This window comes from Acipenser ruthenus, chromosome 39, assembly GCF_902713425.1.
Source record: "Acipenser ruthenus chromosome 39, fAciRut3.2 maternal haplotype, whole genome shotgun sequence".
Lineage (NCBI taxonomy): Eukaryota > Metazoa > Chordata > Actinopteri > Acipenseriformes > Acipenseridae > Acipenser > Acipenser ruthenus.
In genome coordinates this window covers 5,783,057-5,801,829 of record NC_081227.1, presented here as the reverse complement: position 1 = coordinate 5,801,829, position 18,773 = coordinate 5,783,057, and the positions used below count along the sequence as shown (strand labels likewise).

The 18,773-nt window shown below is 43.9% G+C and overlaps 2 protein-coding genes across 6 annotated transcripts; one reads left to right on the top strand and one right to left on the bottom strand.

Moving 5' to 3' along the window:
* Positions 1–879: 879 nt before the first annotated feature.
* LOC117966672 (porphobilinogen deaminase-like) lies at positions 880–12,925 on the top strand. 5 transcript variants are annotated; one of them, XM_059009593.1, is made up of 14 exons: positions 884–1,261; positions 3,321–3,374; positions 4,689–4,761; positions 6,002–6,051; positions 6,464–6,519; positions 6,849–6,926; positions 7,744–7,821; positions 8,009–8,084; positions 8,527–8,640; positions 8,896–8,934; positions 9,165–9,284; positions 9,547–9,600; positions 9,899–9,985; positions 10,336–12,925. In XM_059009593.1, the coding sequence occupies exons 1-14, from the start codon at positions 1,226–1,228 to the stop codon at positions 10,507–10,509; spliced, it is 1,089 nt and encodes a 362-aa protein (XP_058865576.1). In that variant the 5' UTR covers positions 884–1,225; the 3' UTR covers positions 10,510–12,925. The 5 variants fall into 5 exon arrangements, with proteins under 5 accessions (XP_058865579.1, XP_058865577.1, XP_058865576.1 ...); XM_034913221.2 differs by lacking the exon at positions 884–1,261 and adding an exon at positions 2,809–3,012; XM_059009596.1 differs by lacking the exon at positions 6,849–6,926 and having other exon boundaries at positions 880–1,261.
* A 1,375-nt stretch (positions 12,926–14,300) lies between these two features.
* LOC117397238 (histone H2AX) lies at positions 14,301–15,169 on the bottom strand. The gene has a single exon (XM_034912844.2). It carries the CDS (start codon positions 15,092–15,094, stop codon positions 14,669–14,671), a length of 426 nt encoding a protein of 141 aa, XP_034768735.1. The 5' UTR covers positions 15,095–15,169; the 3' UTR covers positions 14,301–14,668.
* Positions 15,170–18,773: the final 3,604 nt, after the last annotated feature.

Here is an 18,773-nt window from a genome sequence, read left to right as displayed (position 1 = left end):
GAATTGAGAAGCACACAGTGGTGATCTAGTGTTACTGGCGGTGCTGCCAGTACTACTAACTGCTACGGGAGACTGCTCGGAAACCCTGGGTCCACCTCCGGCTCCCTCCACTCCTGCTGAGACAGCGTGCGGTTTTGTGGTGAGTTTCTATATCGCTTCTTCATTCAGCTGTCCCACCCACCCACTCATGTGATGACGTGGATCCCGGGTTATAATGCGTGTCTGTTGTATTTTGAAGAAACAGGACACTTGTAACTGTAATGCTGGAAGCCAGTTTCACGCAGTCCTTGAAACTCAGGCAGCACATTCACCAATATAAAGAAGAAACTATTCTGCAAACTTAAATGAATGCCTACATTAAAACAATTGCAATAAAAACAACAGCCAACGCAGTGTCACGTATTTGTACAGTACATCTTAAATACAGTCAATATCGCACATGCTGCAATACCAGTTTATTCCGCACGGAGGGGCTGTACTCCTGAGCGTCACTGTAGGGGAAGCCAGCAATGGACGTTTCCGCAGAGATAAATGATGTTATATATATATATATATATATATATATATATATATATATATATATATATATATATATATATATATTATATAGTGTTTATACCTCGTTAGAGACGACCTGACAAAGCTCACTCATTTTATTTTCAGGGACAGTCTCCAAAATAAAGGAAATGATAATGCATTTTTCATCCTTATCTTTTTAAAACCTCGAGCACAACTTGATTCTCTGACCTTGGCAAACACAACAACTGTACTGTTTTGTTTTTGTCTGCATTCTATTCCAGACAGAAAATGATAAAATAAGGCGTATTTTATTCATGATGATCCATGGAACGTGACTAAATAATAATAATAATAATAATAATAATAATAATAATAATAATAATAATAATAATAATAATAATAATATATTCGACTTCTAATCGCAGCTGCGCAGAACGTTTTCTTTCTAGTCTGATAAGAGAATTTGGATGATTATTATTCATTATTATCATTTTTTTTTCTTTGACGGAAGTGACACTCAAGTTGGGGCCGGAGGAGGAGGAAACCACTCGGGGTTTCATTCACTGAGGAGAGCTCTGTGATACCGACAAGCGGCGGCTCCCTCCAGGAACAACGAGCAACGAGATCCCGGGACCGGAAAAACACACAGCAACTACATAAAACCAACTAAAATAAAAAATACATTGCTAAATCTTCAAGAGCCGAGATGTCTGCAGCGTCCGCAGCAACTGCGGGTAGTGAGGTAAGAGGCACCTGAACCGACAGCGCTTAAGCACCGCCTCCAGGGCACTTGGATTGGCTAATTGTTGGAATCCCGGTGGCAAGTTGGCTCTTCTATTGGTTGACGTTGAAGTCGTTATTTGCAGGCCGAGACAGTAGTAAGTTAGGTTGAAGTGTGATAAAGTTGTTCTTAAAGGGGTACGTGCTCAATAACAAACGTGTCAAATCTAACTAAGCGTGGAAAAAGTTAAAATGACACGGAAACATAATTGGCATGTACTGTATTTGGTGCGAATTGTTGTTTATAATGTTGTTTTTTTTTTTTTTTTAATACGGCAATGCAAGTTCAAAGTAAGAGTCAGAATCACATTTTGAAAGTCGAGTGAGTATTGCCTTGAAGGAGTTTCAGTAATTATTACCGGCATGATCAGCGCGGTTTATTTGTCCTTCTGAGACAAGCTCTGTAATTACAGGAATTTTACTGTACCGGTATGTGTTATAATTATTATTATTTGTTTATTTAGACGCCTTTATCCAAGGCGACTTACAGAGACTAGGTTGTGTGAACTATGCATCAGCTGCAGAGTCACTTACAACAACGTCTCACCCGAAAGACGGAGCACAAAGAGGTTCAGTGACTTGCTCAGGGTCACACAATGAGTCAGTGAGTGAACCGGGGACCTCCTGGATACAAGCCCTTTTCTTTAAACACTGGAACACACAGACTTATATAAATAACACGATAAGTATTTTAAATGAAAGTGAACAAAATAGAAGGACAGACTATGCCCCCCCCCCCCCCCTCCCTCCCCCCTCCCCCCCCTCCCTCCCCCCTCCCCCCTCCCCCCCCCCCCCTCCCCCCTCCCCCCCCTCCCTCCCCCCTCCCCCCTCCCCCCCCCCTCCCTCCCCCCTCCCCCCTCCCCCCCCCTCCCCCCTCCCCCCTCCCCCCTCTGGCACGCACGCACGCACGCACGCACGCACGCACGCACGCACGCACGATTCAGCACCCTGCCTTGATGTGTGTTTATGTAGTGTATAATACTTAACCACCCAGGCGTCTCATTCAGAATACAAGCTATGTGATTTCTTATCACAGTCTACATTGGTTATATTAGTGCAGTCCCAGTATTAATAGAAGGAGACAGGACAGATGCAGCTGCATGTCAAGATCACACTCTGTCTGCATTCACAGTGCTGTACAGTGTCCCTGCTGTTTCTCCAAGGAAGGCTGTTTTGCTGTTAATGATACAGCTAGAGCTGTGTTTAACAGTTTTGCTGATAATTATCAGCAGCTGTACCTTTACACATAGCAAGAAGTATCAGTATATTATTTGATGAATCACAGTAAATCTGGGCAGTTTTCTATAGTATACTACTGTGCTGCTGCTGTCTTCCTGTTAAATACTGCAGAGTTAATAGATGGTAATACAGTATATCTTTTTAACATGGGATAGCTACCCCCTGCACACATACAGATCTGAACATTTTTTTTTTGTTTCTGTGGCTGTGCCCCACCCTGCCCTCCCCAACAGTCAGAGTGAATCGGCAGTATTGTCTTATCTCAGGGGTCCCAGCCTCCCTCCCTTTCTGGGTGTAGGGGGGAGGTAAGCAGGTTCTGAAAGGCACATGGTCAGACACCCTCCGACAAGCCAGACCCTCAGCACCTCCACACAGGCAAGACCGGAGTCCTTCACAGACATAGACCATACATAATAATTACAATAATACTGGTCAGTAAGAGACATGGAGAACGGATTAGGAAAATACATTGAGGTAAGCGCGCGCGTGTGCAAGAGTTTGAACCATGCTTGTGCTGGGCTTTCCCCATGCTTTCTATCATGCATCACCAGTGGTTGTCTACACTGTTTATAAGGGAAATGAATGGTGCTTGGTTGGTTTAGTGTTTAGTTGCTAGTGCAGGATTCTAGAAGTTCTTTTTTTATCAGTAATAACAAAGTGATCTGAGAATTGTTCTGAAGCAGCCAGCAGCTTAATAAATGAACCCAGGAAATGGGCTGCACACGCTGCTGTCTACAGTAATGTGAGAGACATGAATGGACGTGCTTTGTGTTTGGTTGCAGGACGGAAATGGAAAAGTGACCCGTGTGATTCGGGTGGGGACTAGAAAGAGCCAGGTAAGTGTCAGGGGCTGTTCTTTAAGAAGCCCATCGCTGTATTATCAGTAAAACTGAAATGGGAACTCGAACAGTAACACAGTCCTATTACAGTGCTGTTGACTAGCCAAGGACACCAACTAAAGTCATTCATTCATTCATTCAGTGTCACCTGGGGCTTCATTTCATTCTTTGTCATTTTTTTATGCTTTGATGTTGGCTATATTCTCTTCCTCACTCCCTGTATTCATTTAAATAGGTGTGGATTCTCATTCATAAACCCGACACACTAGTGCTTTTAGGTTATGTTAGCCTGAGACAGTTGGCATTCATCGCCAAGCTGATTTACCTGATAGAAACTCTAAAACTCTACTGCTATAAATAAATGTATTTCTAAATGTAGACAATATTATGTACAGTATTTAGGATCTGTTATAATGAGGTTCTGTATTAATCCAGCTTGGCATTCCCACACTCAGTAACGTTGGCTCTATAAAGGAGACAGTACTAAGATCCGGCATGACAATACAACTGGATATTTTATGAGTGTTTAAAGTTAGATTATGGAATCATCTGATAGAAGCGATACAATTAGAAACAATAGGATGTGACAGCAGTGACAAACCTAGTCTTTTTACAAAATGTCAATTAAAAGCAATGGAGCATTTAATACCCATTAGATGAATGATTAGTTATACAAACATGTATTGTGAACTCCTAGGGGTGGATGCATATTGTTTTAACAGGAATAAGGGAGCGGTCAAAAGACTGAATCAATGAGACATGGTCTTACGTTACTGTGAGGAGGCAGCTGTGTTATATACACTCGCATACACATGTCAAAATGTTTTACAGCAATGGGTCTGTATAATATAATGAACAAATGCATTGACTTTCTGTATGAACATTCATTTCAAAAAGCAATAACATTCTATTCAAAAAAAGCTAATCAGCTGGAATGTTATATTATAGAGTGCAGTGGGGGTGCAGTGACTGAGAGCAGGGAGGGAGGGGGAGCGCTGGGGGCTGTGGTGCAGACAGATAAGCATCCTTCCTGCCCTGCATTCTCTTGTGTGGAGATACCCTGGCAGTTGTCTGAAAGTTGCCTTTTGTTTCACAGCCTTGCAGTCCAAACCTTGGCTTGAGAGCCCAAGTGGAACTGAATTGCGACGATTTTAATATTCAATCATGCATTGATTGACTGAGCAAGCTGCCTGTTGATGACTGGATCACACAGCATGGAACATTCCACTTGGAACGTTGATGCGTTGCCATTCAGAATGATGAGCGTGTCATTTTTACTCGTTTTACATTTCGTGTTGTTTTTGTTTTCAGCTGGCCCGAATTCAGACAGACAGCGTGGCTGAGAAGTTAAAGGATCTGTACCCTGAAGTTCACACGGAAATCGGTGAGGAACAGTCTTTGGGTTAGGGAGGATAGTTGCCTGACTCCTGCTCCTCCCCACGAGTGCAGGCTGGGTGCTTGGCATCCTGGGGTTCAGTAGTAACTGATCCATTGCCTTGGTTTGGACTGGGGTTAAAAGGGCGGGTGGCTTGAGGTCCCCACTTGATCATCAGTCCTGAATACTGTAAAACATGAAATGTTTGCTGGCAAGAAATATTCACAAATGTTCGCTTAAAAATCTGCAAAATATACATGCCACAAAATTAGCATAATTACTCCATTTAGTTTCTATAGAGTATATGTATAGTACATGCATAAACATTTGGGGCTGTAAATATGTCCATAGCGAGACAGCTAGCAAAGTTGCTGCAGATATTTGCTGCTTGACAATAGTTTGTGGAGCACACTCTGTAGCTTTGAATGGCGGAGGGCTGTGCTAAAGTGTGTCACTATCTCAGCCAAGTCTTAAGAAAGCGGTCAGAATGTCCTCGCTTCACACTTCGGCTTTCTCTCTCTCTCAATTAACAAGCGATGGTTTGTGTGCTTCCTAAAGTGATGAATTGTGCTGCTTGAAGCGTGTTCCAAAACCGAACTGATGGCTTTTGTGTCCCAGTATGTATGGATCCATTAAAACAAAACTCAAGACAGTGTCACTGTGGAAGGGGACAGTTTTAAAGAATTGCATTAGTCATGGTAACCGGTCCGGCATTGTTCTTTATAATGACGACTGATGTAGGTTATGTGTGGATATATTCAATATATATATATTAAACTAAAGACCTGCTTCAAAGTTTAGTCCTCCCTCTGTTTTAAAAGAGGTTTTTAAATATTTTAGAAGATATTTCATATCTAAACCCATTTTGAAAATATCTGTGTTTGTTATAACATCCTACTGCTGAAAGTAGTAGCAGGAACATGGACAGCGCCATTGTCTCTAAAGGCAGTCTCATTCTCTACAACAAGGCTGGCCAAAGCGGGCCCTTCCAGTCCTGGTCTTTGTTCCAACCCTGTTCTAAATTGTTTAATTGAACCAATTCAACCTGCATCCAGCCATCCAAGACTGTGATTGGACACCCTTGGTCTACAGCTAAAAAATACCTCTGGAGAATGTAAACGAACTGGACTGTCAACAAGGATTCTGATGACGCCAAATCATGTTCTTATTTCTAGGTAAAATTGGACAGGATTGTGAGACTGCAGCTGTAAATCTGCTGTCTAATTATGTATTGTTTTTATCTGTACAGTTGCCATGGCTACCACCGGGGACAAAATCCTGGACACAGCCTTGTCAAAGGTGAGCTTCGGGGTGCTGCCCAGCTCCCTGCCTGTGCACAGCGAGTTCAAACCACAAAGTACAGGGTTACAGGGCGCTAACCAAGGTGGCCATATCCCCGCCCCCTCCTCTAAATAAGATACCTTTGCATTGTTTGTATTTATTATATTTTTTAATTTTGGGGTATTCATTTAGTTTCATTCTTCTTTCTTGTTCTCTTTGTAATGTCAAAGAGAAATTTCTTTAAGTATCTGGGCTTAAGGGGGTAGGATTATTTAAATGATGCTGAATAATGTCAGCGAGATGGTTTATATACCCCAGAACTATTAAACATTCGATAGAGCCAAATCTAGAATTACTAAATTTCGAACTGTATTTTCAGTATAGGTTAACTGCTAATGAATTGTGTATTTTTTAAATGTATTGTTTTCAGATTGGAGAGAAGAGTCTCTTCACGAAAGAGCTGGAGAATGCACTGGAGAGAAACGAGTAAGCTTGCTGTTTGGAACACATGGTTTCACTTCATATTTCCACTCTGTAGTTCTCCATCTACACCCCTCTAGATTCTTATAGTCCAAATCTACTCCCATAGCGCCCCCTAGAGTAGCTTCAGTATAGCTGTACTCTGACAGAACTCACAACTGGTCCTATTTACAAAACTGTAAGGACTGTTCAAAAACACAAGCATGAGAAGTAACTAATAAACTAATGAACAGTTTAAAAGGGTTTCTTGAACTGGAAACTCTGTGTGAATGTGTGTGTGGCTGCACAGTATGTGTGTTTTAAACTCCTGGTGGTGGTCACTGTTTCGTTTGCAGGGTTGATCTTGTGGTGCATTCTCTGAAGGACCTCCCTACCACACTGCCTCTGGGCTTCACCATCGGGGCTGTCCTCAAGTGAGTACCCCTCCGAGCACCCCTCACCCCCCTCCGTGCACCATAATGAACACTGTTTAAAGTGAGTGATTCTCCCTCCATCACATACACACACATGGGCACTGTACACATGAACACAGACAGACACACAGACACGGGCGCTGTGCACACACGGACAGACACTCAGACACTGTGCACACACAGACACGCGGACACTGCACACACAGACACACGGGCGCTGTGCACACAGACACTGCACACACAGACACACGGGCGCTGTGCACAGACAGACACACAGACACTGCACACACAGACACACGGGCGCTGTGCACACACAGACAGACACACAGACACTGCACATACAGACACATGGGCGCTGTGCACACACAGACAGACACACAGACACTGTGCACACACAGACACTGCACACACAGACACATGGGCGCTGTGCACACACAGACAGACACAGAGACACTGTGCACACACAGACACACAGACACTGCACACACAGACACACGGGCGCTGTGCACACAGGCACTGCACACACAAACACACGGGCGCTGTGCACAGACAGACACACAGACACTGGACACACAGACACACGGGCGCTGTGCACACACACACAGACACACAGACACTGCACACACAGACACACAGACACTGTGCACACACAGACACACAGACACACGGGCGCTGTGCACACACAGACACACAGACTGTGCGCACACAGACACAAGGGTGCTGTGCACACACAGACACACAGACACTGCACACACAGACACACGGGCGCTGTGCACACACTGGTGCTCGCGCTCTGACCAGTTCATGTCTCTTGTAGACGAGAAAACCCCCATGATGCCGTTGTTCTGCACCCGAAGAATGCTGGGAAAACGTTACACACGCTTCCAGAGAAGAGGTGAGGAAAGAGTCCATGTATTATTATTATTATTATTATTATTATTATTATTAGTATTATTAGTATTATTACGTCCTCCCTCTCTCTCTCTCTAATTCCCATTTGCTGCTCTCACTCTCCTCTTTCCTCCTTCCTTTTTCTCTCTCCCTCTCTTTCACTCACTCTCTCGCTCTCTCTCTCTCTGCAGTGTGATTGGGACAAGTTCTCTGCGGAGAGCAGCACAGCTCAAGAAGAGATTTCCTCACCTGGAGTTCAAGGACATTGTATCCTTTACAGAGCAGCTGTAATAAACTTCAGGCTGAGTGCAGCTGCCATCATACTGCAGTCTAGCACACCGATAGTGTGACAAAACACACTGACCTTACAATATGACCCTCCACAGAGCAGGTGCCAGTATTCAAGCAATCTGGTCCCTGGTCAATAGCCAAGATGTAAGGTTTTACTATACATTTAATAAGACTCCCAGTGCAGAGCAGTTAGATCCATTCCAGGTATTACTGTGAGTTTGATAAGACTCCCATTGCAGAGCAGTTTGGCCCATTCCAGGTTGAGTTTAATAATGGCCTCCACCTCCTGTCTGTGCTACTCGAGGTGTGAGTAATCAAGCTCCCAGTAAAACCTGGAATGGAGTGAACAGCAGTGCAATAATTGAGAGTCTTATTTCCGTCAGCGGTGCGCTTGCGTCCTTAACCGTTTGTGCACCAGCGGGGGAACCTCAACACCCGTCTGAAGAAGCTGGATGAGAAGGACGATTTCTCCGCCATCATACTGGCAGCTGCCGGGCTGCGGAGAATGGGCTGGGAGAGCCGGGTCAGCCAGGTACCACCAGTCTGACCAGTATAGACCCAGAGTCCCGATCATCACAGCATCTTACTCCACATAGCTACAAGCACAACCAGCACCAGGGACAATTCTAACACGTGTAATGAGCGTAACTTAAGACTGCGGGACATAACAAGTGACTTTATTGGGTGTGCTGTTTGTGATGATTTAGGAATCCAGCCCTAATTGTTTTTTAAACAGAATGTCACACCCTTAGCCTGGCCGTCTCGTAACGTCTGTTCTGTGTTTTAGTTGCTGGGCCCTGAAGACTGCATGTATGCTGTCGGCCAGGTTAGTATTGTTTCGTGTGCAGTTTCTCTCCTTTACAATTGATTACTTTGCTGCATGTTCATGGAAATGTTGCAGTTTGTCATGAGCAGACAAGGCATTTACCACGCTTGCTGTCTACAATAGTATACCAAAATGCATGTGTAATGTCAAATCCTATCCAGCTAAAGTAAAATCCATTCATTTTATTAATAGAAGGCCTTTAACCCTGCAATCCCTTGCTGTGTCCACAGGGGGCGCTGGCGGTGGAGGTGCGTGCTCGGGACAGGGATATCCTGGACATGGTGTCTGTGCTGCACGACCCGGAGACTGTGCTGCGCTGTGTGGCTGAGAGAGCCTTCCTCAGACACCTGGTAAGAACCTCACTGCAGTACTGTGCCATCAGAGAGGATCTATAGACTGAATTCATAGAAGCACCTGGGCAGCCTCGCCTCATCTCTGATCTCAGAAGATATACAGGCATACTGAGTACATCTGCAAGCACATGTAATCAACCTAACTACCAGCTACCAGCACTGGATGTCTGGAGGCAGCTGGTCCCACCCCTCTGTATGCTGCTGTATTGTCTTTCTTTTTGAAGTGTTGTCAGGGTGTCCTTCTCTTTGTCTCCTGCAGGAAGGGGGCTGCAGTGTTCCTGTCGCGGTTCACACTGAGATCAAGGACTCCCAGGTACTGAGATTCTGCTGAGTTACTTAAACTCAACCACACGTCAGTCTGTCTTTTAGCTGTGCTAGTCACGTTTATACAGTCAAATGCAGGGTTGAGTACGACTGCACTCAAATGCCAATACAAATGCGGTGTGTATTTCATGATCGCGTTAAAATGCAAAAGCACCAGCACTTGAACCCAACCCTGATCAAATCTGAGATATTTCTATTAGGAGAGGTGTTGAGGGGAGCGTCACCCTAGAGCAGTCTCTTTAATTGGATTGAAATCCTGACCTGTGATTGTGTCTCGTGTCTCGCAGCTCTACATGACCGGTGCTGTGTTCAGCCTGGACGGCTCCGACAGCATCAAGGAGACCATGCAGACCTCCCTCGTGATGGACACCCAGGTCAGTGCCTCCGGACAGCTTCACACTGTCCTGACTAACACGATCGCAAAGAGCCTGGCCCTGGGATGCACAGTCCCATTGATTGTCTTTGGAAAAGTGGAACTCCCACAGCTAAAAAAAAAACCCAAACTACAATTGTTAGTAAGTGGTGAAGACTTTGTACTGGCTGGAGTAGAAGCATAGTAAACCGGGCCCCAGGGTGTTTTTCCGAGGACGTCATTATTAATACGATGTTGGTCCTGTTATTATGTTGAATTCGTTTTGAAAGTTGCGCTGTGGATTATGTTGTACGATGGTGCGGAGAACCTCGTTGCGATTCTCTCCCTCTCTCTCCCCCCTCGTTTCTCCAGGAGGAGGAAGGCTCGAGCGATGACCCTCAGCATGTGGGGATCACTGCGAGGAACGTGTGCTCACGGGACCAGGCCTCTGCCGAGAAGCTGGGGGTGGACCTGGCCTGCCTGCTGCTGAGCAAGGGGGCCCGCGAGATCCTCACTGTGGCCAGACAGCTCAACGATGCCAGATAGCCAAGCCCTGCCTTCACCCTGACCCACAGGGAGGCACGATCACAGAGGGGACTCTCCACTCCCACGCCCAGGAGCTCAGGATCCCTTCACAGCGGTACTACCCCCAGCCCCCACGTCAAACCATCAGTTACAATGATTTCACATGAGGGCGGGGGAAGAGGTGTAGGAATGCCCCTCCATATTCTGTTTAGAGTCAAAATGAATCTGTTTTTTTTATCCATCCAAAATAAATATAGAATAGATAGGGACACCTTAACGCTTAATGTGAAACAAATTCAAACCGAGCCCCTGGAAAGTTTGTAAATGGCAAGCCTAGCACTTCACAATACTATCCTAAACAAATGACACATTAATATGCACAATATACTAATCACATCAAGCTGACAACAGCTTCATGAACTTTGTGTCTTATTTGCATAAAGTGAAAAGAAATATCTTAACAAGACAATAATCACATTAAGCCTGACAATGAAAACCCACTTCATGTGCAAAATGTGGATGAATGTGATTGTTATCCTGTTGTAACCAAAACCCCAATGTTTGGACTAGTATTGGGAAGTGTTAAGCTTGGTATCTGCAAAGTTTCTCAGGGTTTGCTTTGAATTTAAGCACATTAAGCCACATTTAAACATTTTTAAGCATTTTAGGATGTGCCAATAGATACATCCCTCAATTTTATGTCCTGAAAGTTTGCAGCAGAATTCCAGGTCCCCTCAAGTGTGCTCTCTGAATGTGGGAGTGCACTGGAGGGAAATGCCCGCACTCAAGTGTGCTCGTGTCACCAGCCAGCTTAAAGTCACCTGGTAACTGATGCCATCAGTGCACGCATCTGACACGTGTAGTGTCTTGTCTTTAGTTTAAAGGCTAGCATGAGGCTGTGGATTCGTGCTGTGGTATTGAACTCCTCTGTGCAGTATTAATGATGCCTAATCAAGAACGACACCTGTGAACTCCTGTTGCAATTTCAGCCTGTCTGAAACTCCGGGTGTCTTTGAAGCGTGATTTTAGATTGATCATGTACTTGCCATGACAGGTTGATTGCCATGTGTTTAAGTCAAAGTGGTTAAACGTTTTCTCATAAAAGTGCTGCTGCTGTTTCTGGGTCTTTTTGGATCTGCTGTGTGTCTGTGAGTTTCAGTTTGAGTGCCTCCTTTCTTCCTCTGTGCACGGATAAGCATGAGCACTGGACTGCTAGTAATACCTGAGTGTGGGAGGGAACTAGGAGTAGGACTGGAGCTCCAGCAATCAGTACAGTTACAAAAGAAGGTCTATTTACTGCATGGCTGATTAGAGGTATTGTGAACTTCAAGCTAAAGGCTAGTTCTCTTCCCCTGAGCAATACTTTTAGCATTCTGAGCCCTATCCATAAAGCTTTATATAAACAGAGAATGGATGATTGAGGTCCGTTAACAGAGTACTTTAGTAACTCATTTGTCAAGCTGTGTGAATAGGACTCTAAATAGCAATAGGATGGAGGAGGGGAGGGGCAAAGCAAAGGGTTATGGGAGATGTAGTTTTGTGAACCCTTCAGTGCCTGTGTATAGTAAAAACAAAACATGTAACAGACTACATCTCCCAAAGACCCATCCATTGTCCTGTCTCCATACTGAAGTATCAGATCAGCAGCTGTGCACAGGCAATCATTCTGGGCATGCTCAGTTTGGAGTGGTTGGGATCCCTGAAACACCCATGTTGCTGAAACACACTGGCATCAGTATGAACTACTACCTGAACATATTAATATATAAACACACGCCATGATCAGCGTGATTGATAGCTATTACAACAGTGTGCGTATATATAATATATATATATATATATATATAAAAAACATTGGATTTTGCTTTAGGATAATATATATATAGAGAGAGAGAGAATGAGAATCTGAAAAACATACTCTGTGTGTGTATATATATATATCTTGGGAATAGCAGATGGATTTTTCCTGTTTGTTATATTCTCAGGTCCTGAGATCATAAGATTCAGATCTAACCCGTCTCTCGAGGTGTAATGAATACTGCAAAGCCATAAATACTTGCCGAATCAAACCCATTAAACCTATTTTGCTCCAGAAATGTTACCGACCTGTTGCAATATACAAAGTATGTATTGTTAACGGAATTTGATATTTGTGCAAAAAAATGTTTGCTTTGTTTTTCATATGCAAAACACACATAATGAAAGGCTTGCAAATATATATGGCTTTACAGTAAGCCATGATGTACACCGGTTCAAAAGACAGGATAGTAGTGTAAGACTAATGCTAGAGGAGCCTCTGGTTAAAGAGTACATTAAAACCGTTATTCATACAGTTAACAGACATTAGTTGAAGGGCCATAAAACAATGCAATGCCAAATGTTATATCACTGTCAAATACTGACCATGAAAAACAAATAAAATGGATTTTACCCAGCAGTGATCAAAATGGTGTATTTACTTGACATGTGTACTTTGAATTCCTCTGATGTTCAGCATGAAAGCTTCATTTGTTTAAATATGGATATGAACCCCACTGGCCTTGTTTATTTAGCAGACGCCTTTATCCAAGGCGACTTACAGAGACTAGGGTGTGTGAACGATGCATCAGCTGCAGAATCACTTACAATTACGTCTCACCCGAAAGACGGAGCACAAGGAGGTTAAGTGACTTGCGCAGGGTCACATAGTGAGTCAGTGGCTGAGGTGGGATTTGAACCGGGGACCTCCTGGTTACAAGCCCTTTTCTTTAACCACTGGACCACACAGCCTCCTTGTACATGTTCTGACAGGAATAAACTAACTCCCTGGCTTCACAGACCCTGAATAGCACTCACCTTGCACTGCCTAATGTTAATGCAGGTTAGGCAGTCCACGATTACATTTGGGACATATTATTATACAAGGTCTACTCAGCACACGGATGACCAGTTTGCTGAAATTGGAAAATAGTGTTCTACATAGAGAATAACAGATTTTTTTTTTTTTTTAAATGCTCCTCAAAATCCCCTTTTTAAAAAAAAATGTATATAAAATACTGTATTATTAACCTTTTAGTTCTGTGCATTTGGAAGAAAAACCACTGTTACAAAGCAGTATCAATGTGAACTACCAAGTAGAGCTATACATTGGTAAGGCAAACATACCTAGCTGTATCTTGAGAACACATTTCTAATTTGGGGGAAAAATATTCTGCACAAATGATTTTTTAAAGTGAGTAAAGTCTAATTTTATTAACATCTCAGCCATCCCCAGTGATTATCATTGCTAAGATGAACAGAGAGCCCAGGTGTGCTAAGAGGGCTCCATCTCAACCACTTTGAGGTCAGACCGTTTGTCTTGCACCGCTTCCTAGCAGTGCAGGAAACACCTGCAATTTAACAACTACACTGCAGAACTCCCCGCCTTGAAAACAAGGGGCAAAACGAGAACAAAACGTGCATCATATTCAAGAAAAGGGCTAGCATCTGTGCATGTCCTTGAAGACCTTTCACCCAGAATAAATTAACCACCATCCCAAAAACCATGTGTATCATGCCAAATAAATGTATTAATTTGTATTAGAAGAGATTGACCAATACCCTACACTGCTTCCTGTGTCTTAGTCTTTACATAAGAGCAATGCCGGGGTGGTAAATTGTGGGTAATTAGCGCAAAAGCCTGGGGTTTGTAAGCCGCACATGTAAAAATACCAGTGCAGTGTGTGATGTAGTCCTGTACTAATTCTCTATGTACCAGACTAAAACAACCCCCATCTGGAGGTCAATGTTGTTTTACTGTGAAGCGGTATAAATCTGCATCGGAAGAGACCAGCAACATTTTTATCTGGCGAATTTTATTGGAGAAAAGCTTTGATCGTGGCGTTTAAAACCACTTCACTTCAAAATAAAAAAATAAATAAACACATTGTAAAATTGTACATTAAGACACATTGCCAATAAATATGTAAAGAAATGCAGCATTTCTCAATCGCTGCTTCAGGACGGCCATTTTATGCGTTAGAGATCTTAACATGTGCGGTTAAAACACGAACCTAAAACACTTAAAACCACATAAAATGGACATGACTCTTTCACTGAACATGTGGGTGGCCCTTATAAGGGCCTTTGTGTTTGCTTTGCTAGTTAGTTTTATTTCAGCGATGTTCCGCCGGTCTGCAGGCCTCCTCCTCGCCGCTCTATTTTAGTACTCCTGGGACTGCGAGCCCTTCTTGCCTGCCTTGCCGGTGCTGGCGGCGGCTTGGCCAGTCTTCTTGGGCAGCAACACGGCCTGGATGTTGGGCAGCACTCCGCCCTGAGCGATGGTGACGCCTCCCAGCAGCTTGTTGAGCTCCTCGTCGTTGCGGACGGCGAGCTGCAGGTGACGGGGGATGATTCTGGTTTTCTTGTTGTCTCGGGCGGCGTTGCCAGCCAGCTCCAGGATTTCGGCGGTCAGGTATTCGAGTACAGCGGCCAGATAGACCGGGGCTCCAGCGCCCACACGCTCAGCATAGTTACCTTTCCTCAGCAGCCTGTGAACACGGCCGACAGGGAACTGCAGCCCGGCTCTGGAGCTACGGGACTTAGCCTTAGCACGGGCTTTTCCGCCGGTTTTGCCTCTTCCAGACATGATTAAAGAATTTCAAAAATTTCTTATCTCACAAAAATACGAGTTCAGCCTAGACTGACCAACAAATCCGTTCGAGTGGTATTTATAGAAATCTCGTCTCAATAAACCCAGCCCACACTTCAAAACTATTGGATGGCATTTTCCGCCTAATATTTGATTGGTCGAAAAGCAACAAAGAACGCGACCCGAAACGCCTATTGGCTACTTTCAGTTGTGCATAATAAGATAGGACAATTCACCAATCAGCAGGTTGTACAACCCACAGGCTAGCTGAGTGGTCGGAGTCGACTAATTTCTTTCCTAATTGGGCAATGATCCTGTCCATCACGTCTCCTTAATGACTCCGCCAGTTTGGGCCAATGAACTCCAAACCCGCGAGTTTTTAAAAAATGTATTTTTTTTGTTATTGAAAAAGGCGCCGATTTCAAATTGCAAATCATGACTGAAGTACACATTTAAATACATACATTAAAATAACACAACATCAAGCGGTACTGTTTTATTTAACTCACCACGTTCACCGGAGTTCTCTTTTAAACCGGTGTTATGATTTATTTACAGATACAAGTTACTCATTAAAATTAGCATGTAACAAAACAAACAAACAAACAAAAACTATACATCATATAAAACGAGTAAGGCAGATGTTCATAAACGTTTTAGTTTTGGTTGTTTGTAGTAATTCGACCCCCTTGAACCTTAAGATAGACAACTAGCTGCCTATTCAAACGTGTGTTTTAATTACCTTAAACCCCTACACAGATTTTAAAAAATGGCAACATTGCAGGATTCAGGATGCGGTTTCATTTGGCCGGTGTGCCAATGCATCTATGTGGTGTTTTTCTTTACGCGGTGACTCGATTTGTTTACAGGGGATCGTATCTATTATCCAACACCCTAGCGGTATCATTTTACTTTACCCTTATCTAAACCACAACCCTGATTTTAAATTTAAAAACATTCCTTTACAGCAGACCACCAAATAAAAAGACGGCGCCTTTTTTATTTCTTGAATTCTATCAGGAAATAAATTGCGCGGTCCTGCTAGAGTGGGGGCAGGAAAAACCAAAGGAAGAAAAGAAAATCTAATTGTCTACTTAATCGTTTTTTGCAACCCCCTTTTTAAAATGTGACTGTGCATCACTGCCACCCATCCCCCAGCAGGGAGACAGTCAGGAGGGGGGGCGGGGGAGCTCGCACTGCGCATTCACAGAGAGCAACAGTTTCAAGCACACAGAGTGACCGATACTCCATGTGGCTTTGATCTTCCCATAGCCATCTACCTATCTAATATCTATTAACATTTTTCAAAACCAAATTAAAAGTGGCTAACGTTGTTTTACAGCATGTAATAGTTTTAGATTGTATTATTATTATTATTATTATTATTATTATTATTATTATTATTATTATTATAAATACAGCAACACCCTTTTAATGTCACTCAAAACAGGTAAAACTCCGCTGATAATAAACTGAGTTGTCTAATGAGGAGCTCGTTTATTACCTGGTAAAATAAAGCACTGAAACACAGGAGAAGCCCTGATGCAATAGATTTGCCTGGTTTTCTGTGGGACTGAAAATCTAGTGCTGGGCAAAGGCGGCTCCTCAGCCGAGGCAAGGGTGCACCAATATTTCCCAAAGGCTAAAAAATACATTTTGTATGTAACTGATCAATATAAACACATTTATATATTACATAGTTAAGCCCAGAAGAACTAGTGACCTTATTTGGCAGCTGCGTGAGGCAAAAACCGTGTTCTAACTAGAGCGCGTCACAAAGCGGCTTGTTACCATGGCAACTCACCACGGCGGGGAGTCCCGTTCTAAGGGCGTTGCTATAGAGCCGCAGCTTGGTGAGGCACCTACTGGATTTGGAGCAGCTCGCGTTTGTGTGTTTGTAATTGTTTCAGTAATGGCTTTCGTTGAATCTGACATTATATGCGACCTGATGAAAATACGTTTTACAGTAAGACCCCAAGAAGAGAGACGTTCAATTGTTAAGGACGGCAGACTAACGCCAGCACTGGAGATTTTGAAGAAAGACGGCAGACTAACACGGCAGTTTCAGCCATCTTGGTATGGAGTCTATAAGTGGCTAACAGGCAGCGCCGTGACTAACAAACTATATTGCTGGCCATGTCTACTTCTTTCAACTAAAAAACACAATTGGGCTAATGGAGGTTACTGTGACTGGAAAAACCTGTCCCGAAGTGCTTTTTTACACAGGTCATCCCATGAGCACATCAAAAATGAAGTGTCCTTGAAACGCATAGAGCATGAAGGCACTCCTGCGGTTCTGTTGCTTCGTGAGCAAAGGCGCCTTGCTGTCTTCGAGCACAACGAGAAAGTCAGGAAGAACAGAGAGGTTTTGAAGCGACTAATTGACATTTCAGTTGTTTTATCTCGTCAAGAAGTCGCATTCCGTGGCCGCCGTGAGGCAGAGGAATCTGGCGGCCATTTCATTGAACTTGTGAGTTCTTTTTTTCGTCACGACGCGGAGTTGAAGGGTTACTGGCAGACAAATGCGTCGGTTTTTTCCGGCCTGTCGAAGACCATTCAAAACGAATTGATCGAATGCGTGGCTGAAGAAATGGCAGCCTACGTTGACCGTGAGATCGAAGACTGCAGCTTTTTTGCTTGCGAGGTAGACGAAACAGCCGCCATTTCTCAGTTAAGTCAGCTTTCACTCGTGTTGCGCTACGTGGACAGGAAGGGCAACACACAGGAAAGGTTTTTGGGTTTTAAAGATGTTGGCGCAGATCGGACCGCAGTTGCTTTGAAGCAGGTTGTGGATTCAGAGATCTCAAAATATGACTACAAAAAAAAACTCGTGTCTCAGTCGTATGACGGCGCTGCAGTGCTGGCTGGGGAGCTGGGAGGTCTTCAAACCCTCGTTAAAAACGACGCTCCTCAAGCTCTGTTAGTGCACTGTTTTGCCCACAGATTAAATCTAATTCTTCAACAAGGGGCACAGTGTATTAAACAAACACGTTGCTTTTTTGCAACTTTGGAAGGCTTCCCCACATTTTTTACGCGCTCGAGCAAATGCACGGAGCTGCTGGACCGAATTGTGGGCAGGATACCTTTCCCATGTAGATGGACATCTCACAGCACAGTCCTGCATGCCATTGTCTCGGAAAGAGAGAAACTGTGCCAAGTGTTTCAGGAGATTGTTGATGGCAGTGGTTGGGACGGAGAATGTCGGCGACAGGCTACAGGATTCCTTGCAAAACTAAACGACTTCCAGTTTATCTTCTTGTCCTACTCCTACCGCAGCATCTTCGGCATTACTGACGTTCTCTACGATGTTCTTCAGAAAAACGCCGCGGATGTAAATTACTGCGATTCGCAAGTTCAGTTAACAATCACAATGATTGATGATCTGCGTAAAGAGGAGCAGTTCAAAGAGGTGTTTAATTCTGCAGTCACTGGCCTTGTTGACTTACCATCACCTCCAGAAACGCTTAGACTGAAACTGGAAGAAGGAACCCCTGAAGATGGTCAGAATTATTTCCTCCTGTACAATGACGTCATTGATAACATCATCGTTCAGCTTTTGCTGAGGTTTGCAGACATCAAGGCCCTCCACTTCCTCGAGCTGTCGGACTCCTCAAAATTTCTGTCTTTCAGCAAGCAGTTCCCCACGGACGCATTTACCTCGCTCGCCAACTCTTAC

What these genes read in the sequence shown, in the direction of transcription:
- LOC117966672 (XM_059009593.1), top strand. Translation starts at nt 1,226, where the DNA reads ATGTCTGCAGCGTCCGCAGCAACTGCGGGTAGTGAG. An exon ending in TGGACACAGCCTTGTCAAAG is followed by an intron (nt 6,052 to 6,463) that starts GTGAGCTTCGGG and finishes TATTGTTTTCAG; the next exon opens with ATTGGAGAGAAGAGTCTCTT. An exon ending in ACCTGGAGTTCAAGGACATT is followed by an intron (nt 8,085 to 8,526) that starts GTATCCTTTACA and finishes TTTGTGCACCAG; the next exon opens with CGGGGGAACCTCAACACCCG.
- LOC117397238 (XM_034912844.2), bottom strand. Translation starts at nt 15,094, where the DNA reads ATGTCTGGAAGAGGCAAAACCGGCGGAAAAGCCCGTGCTAAGGCTAAG.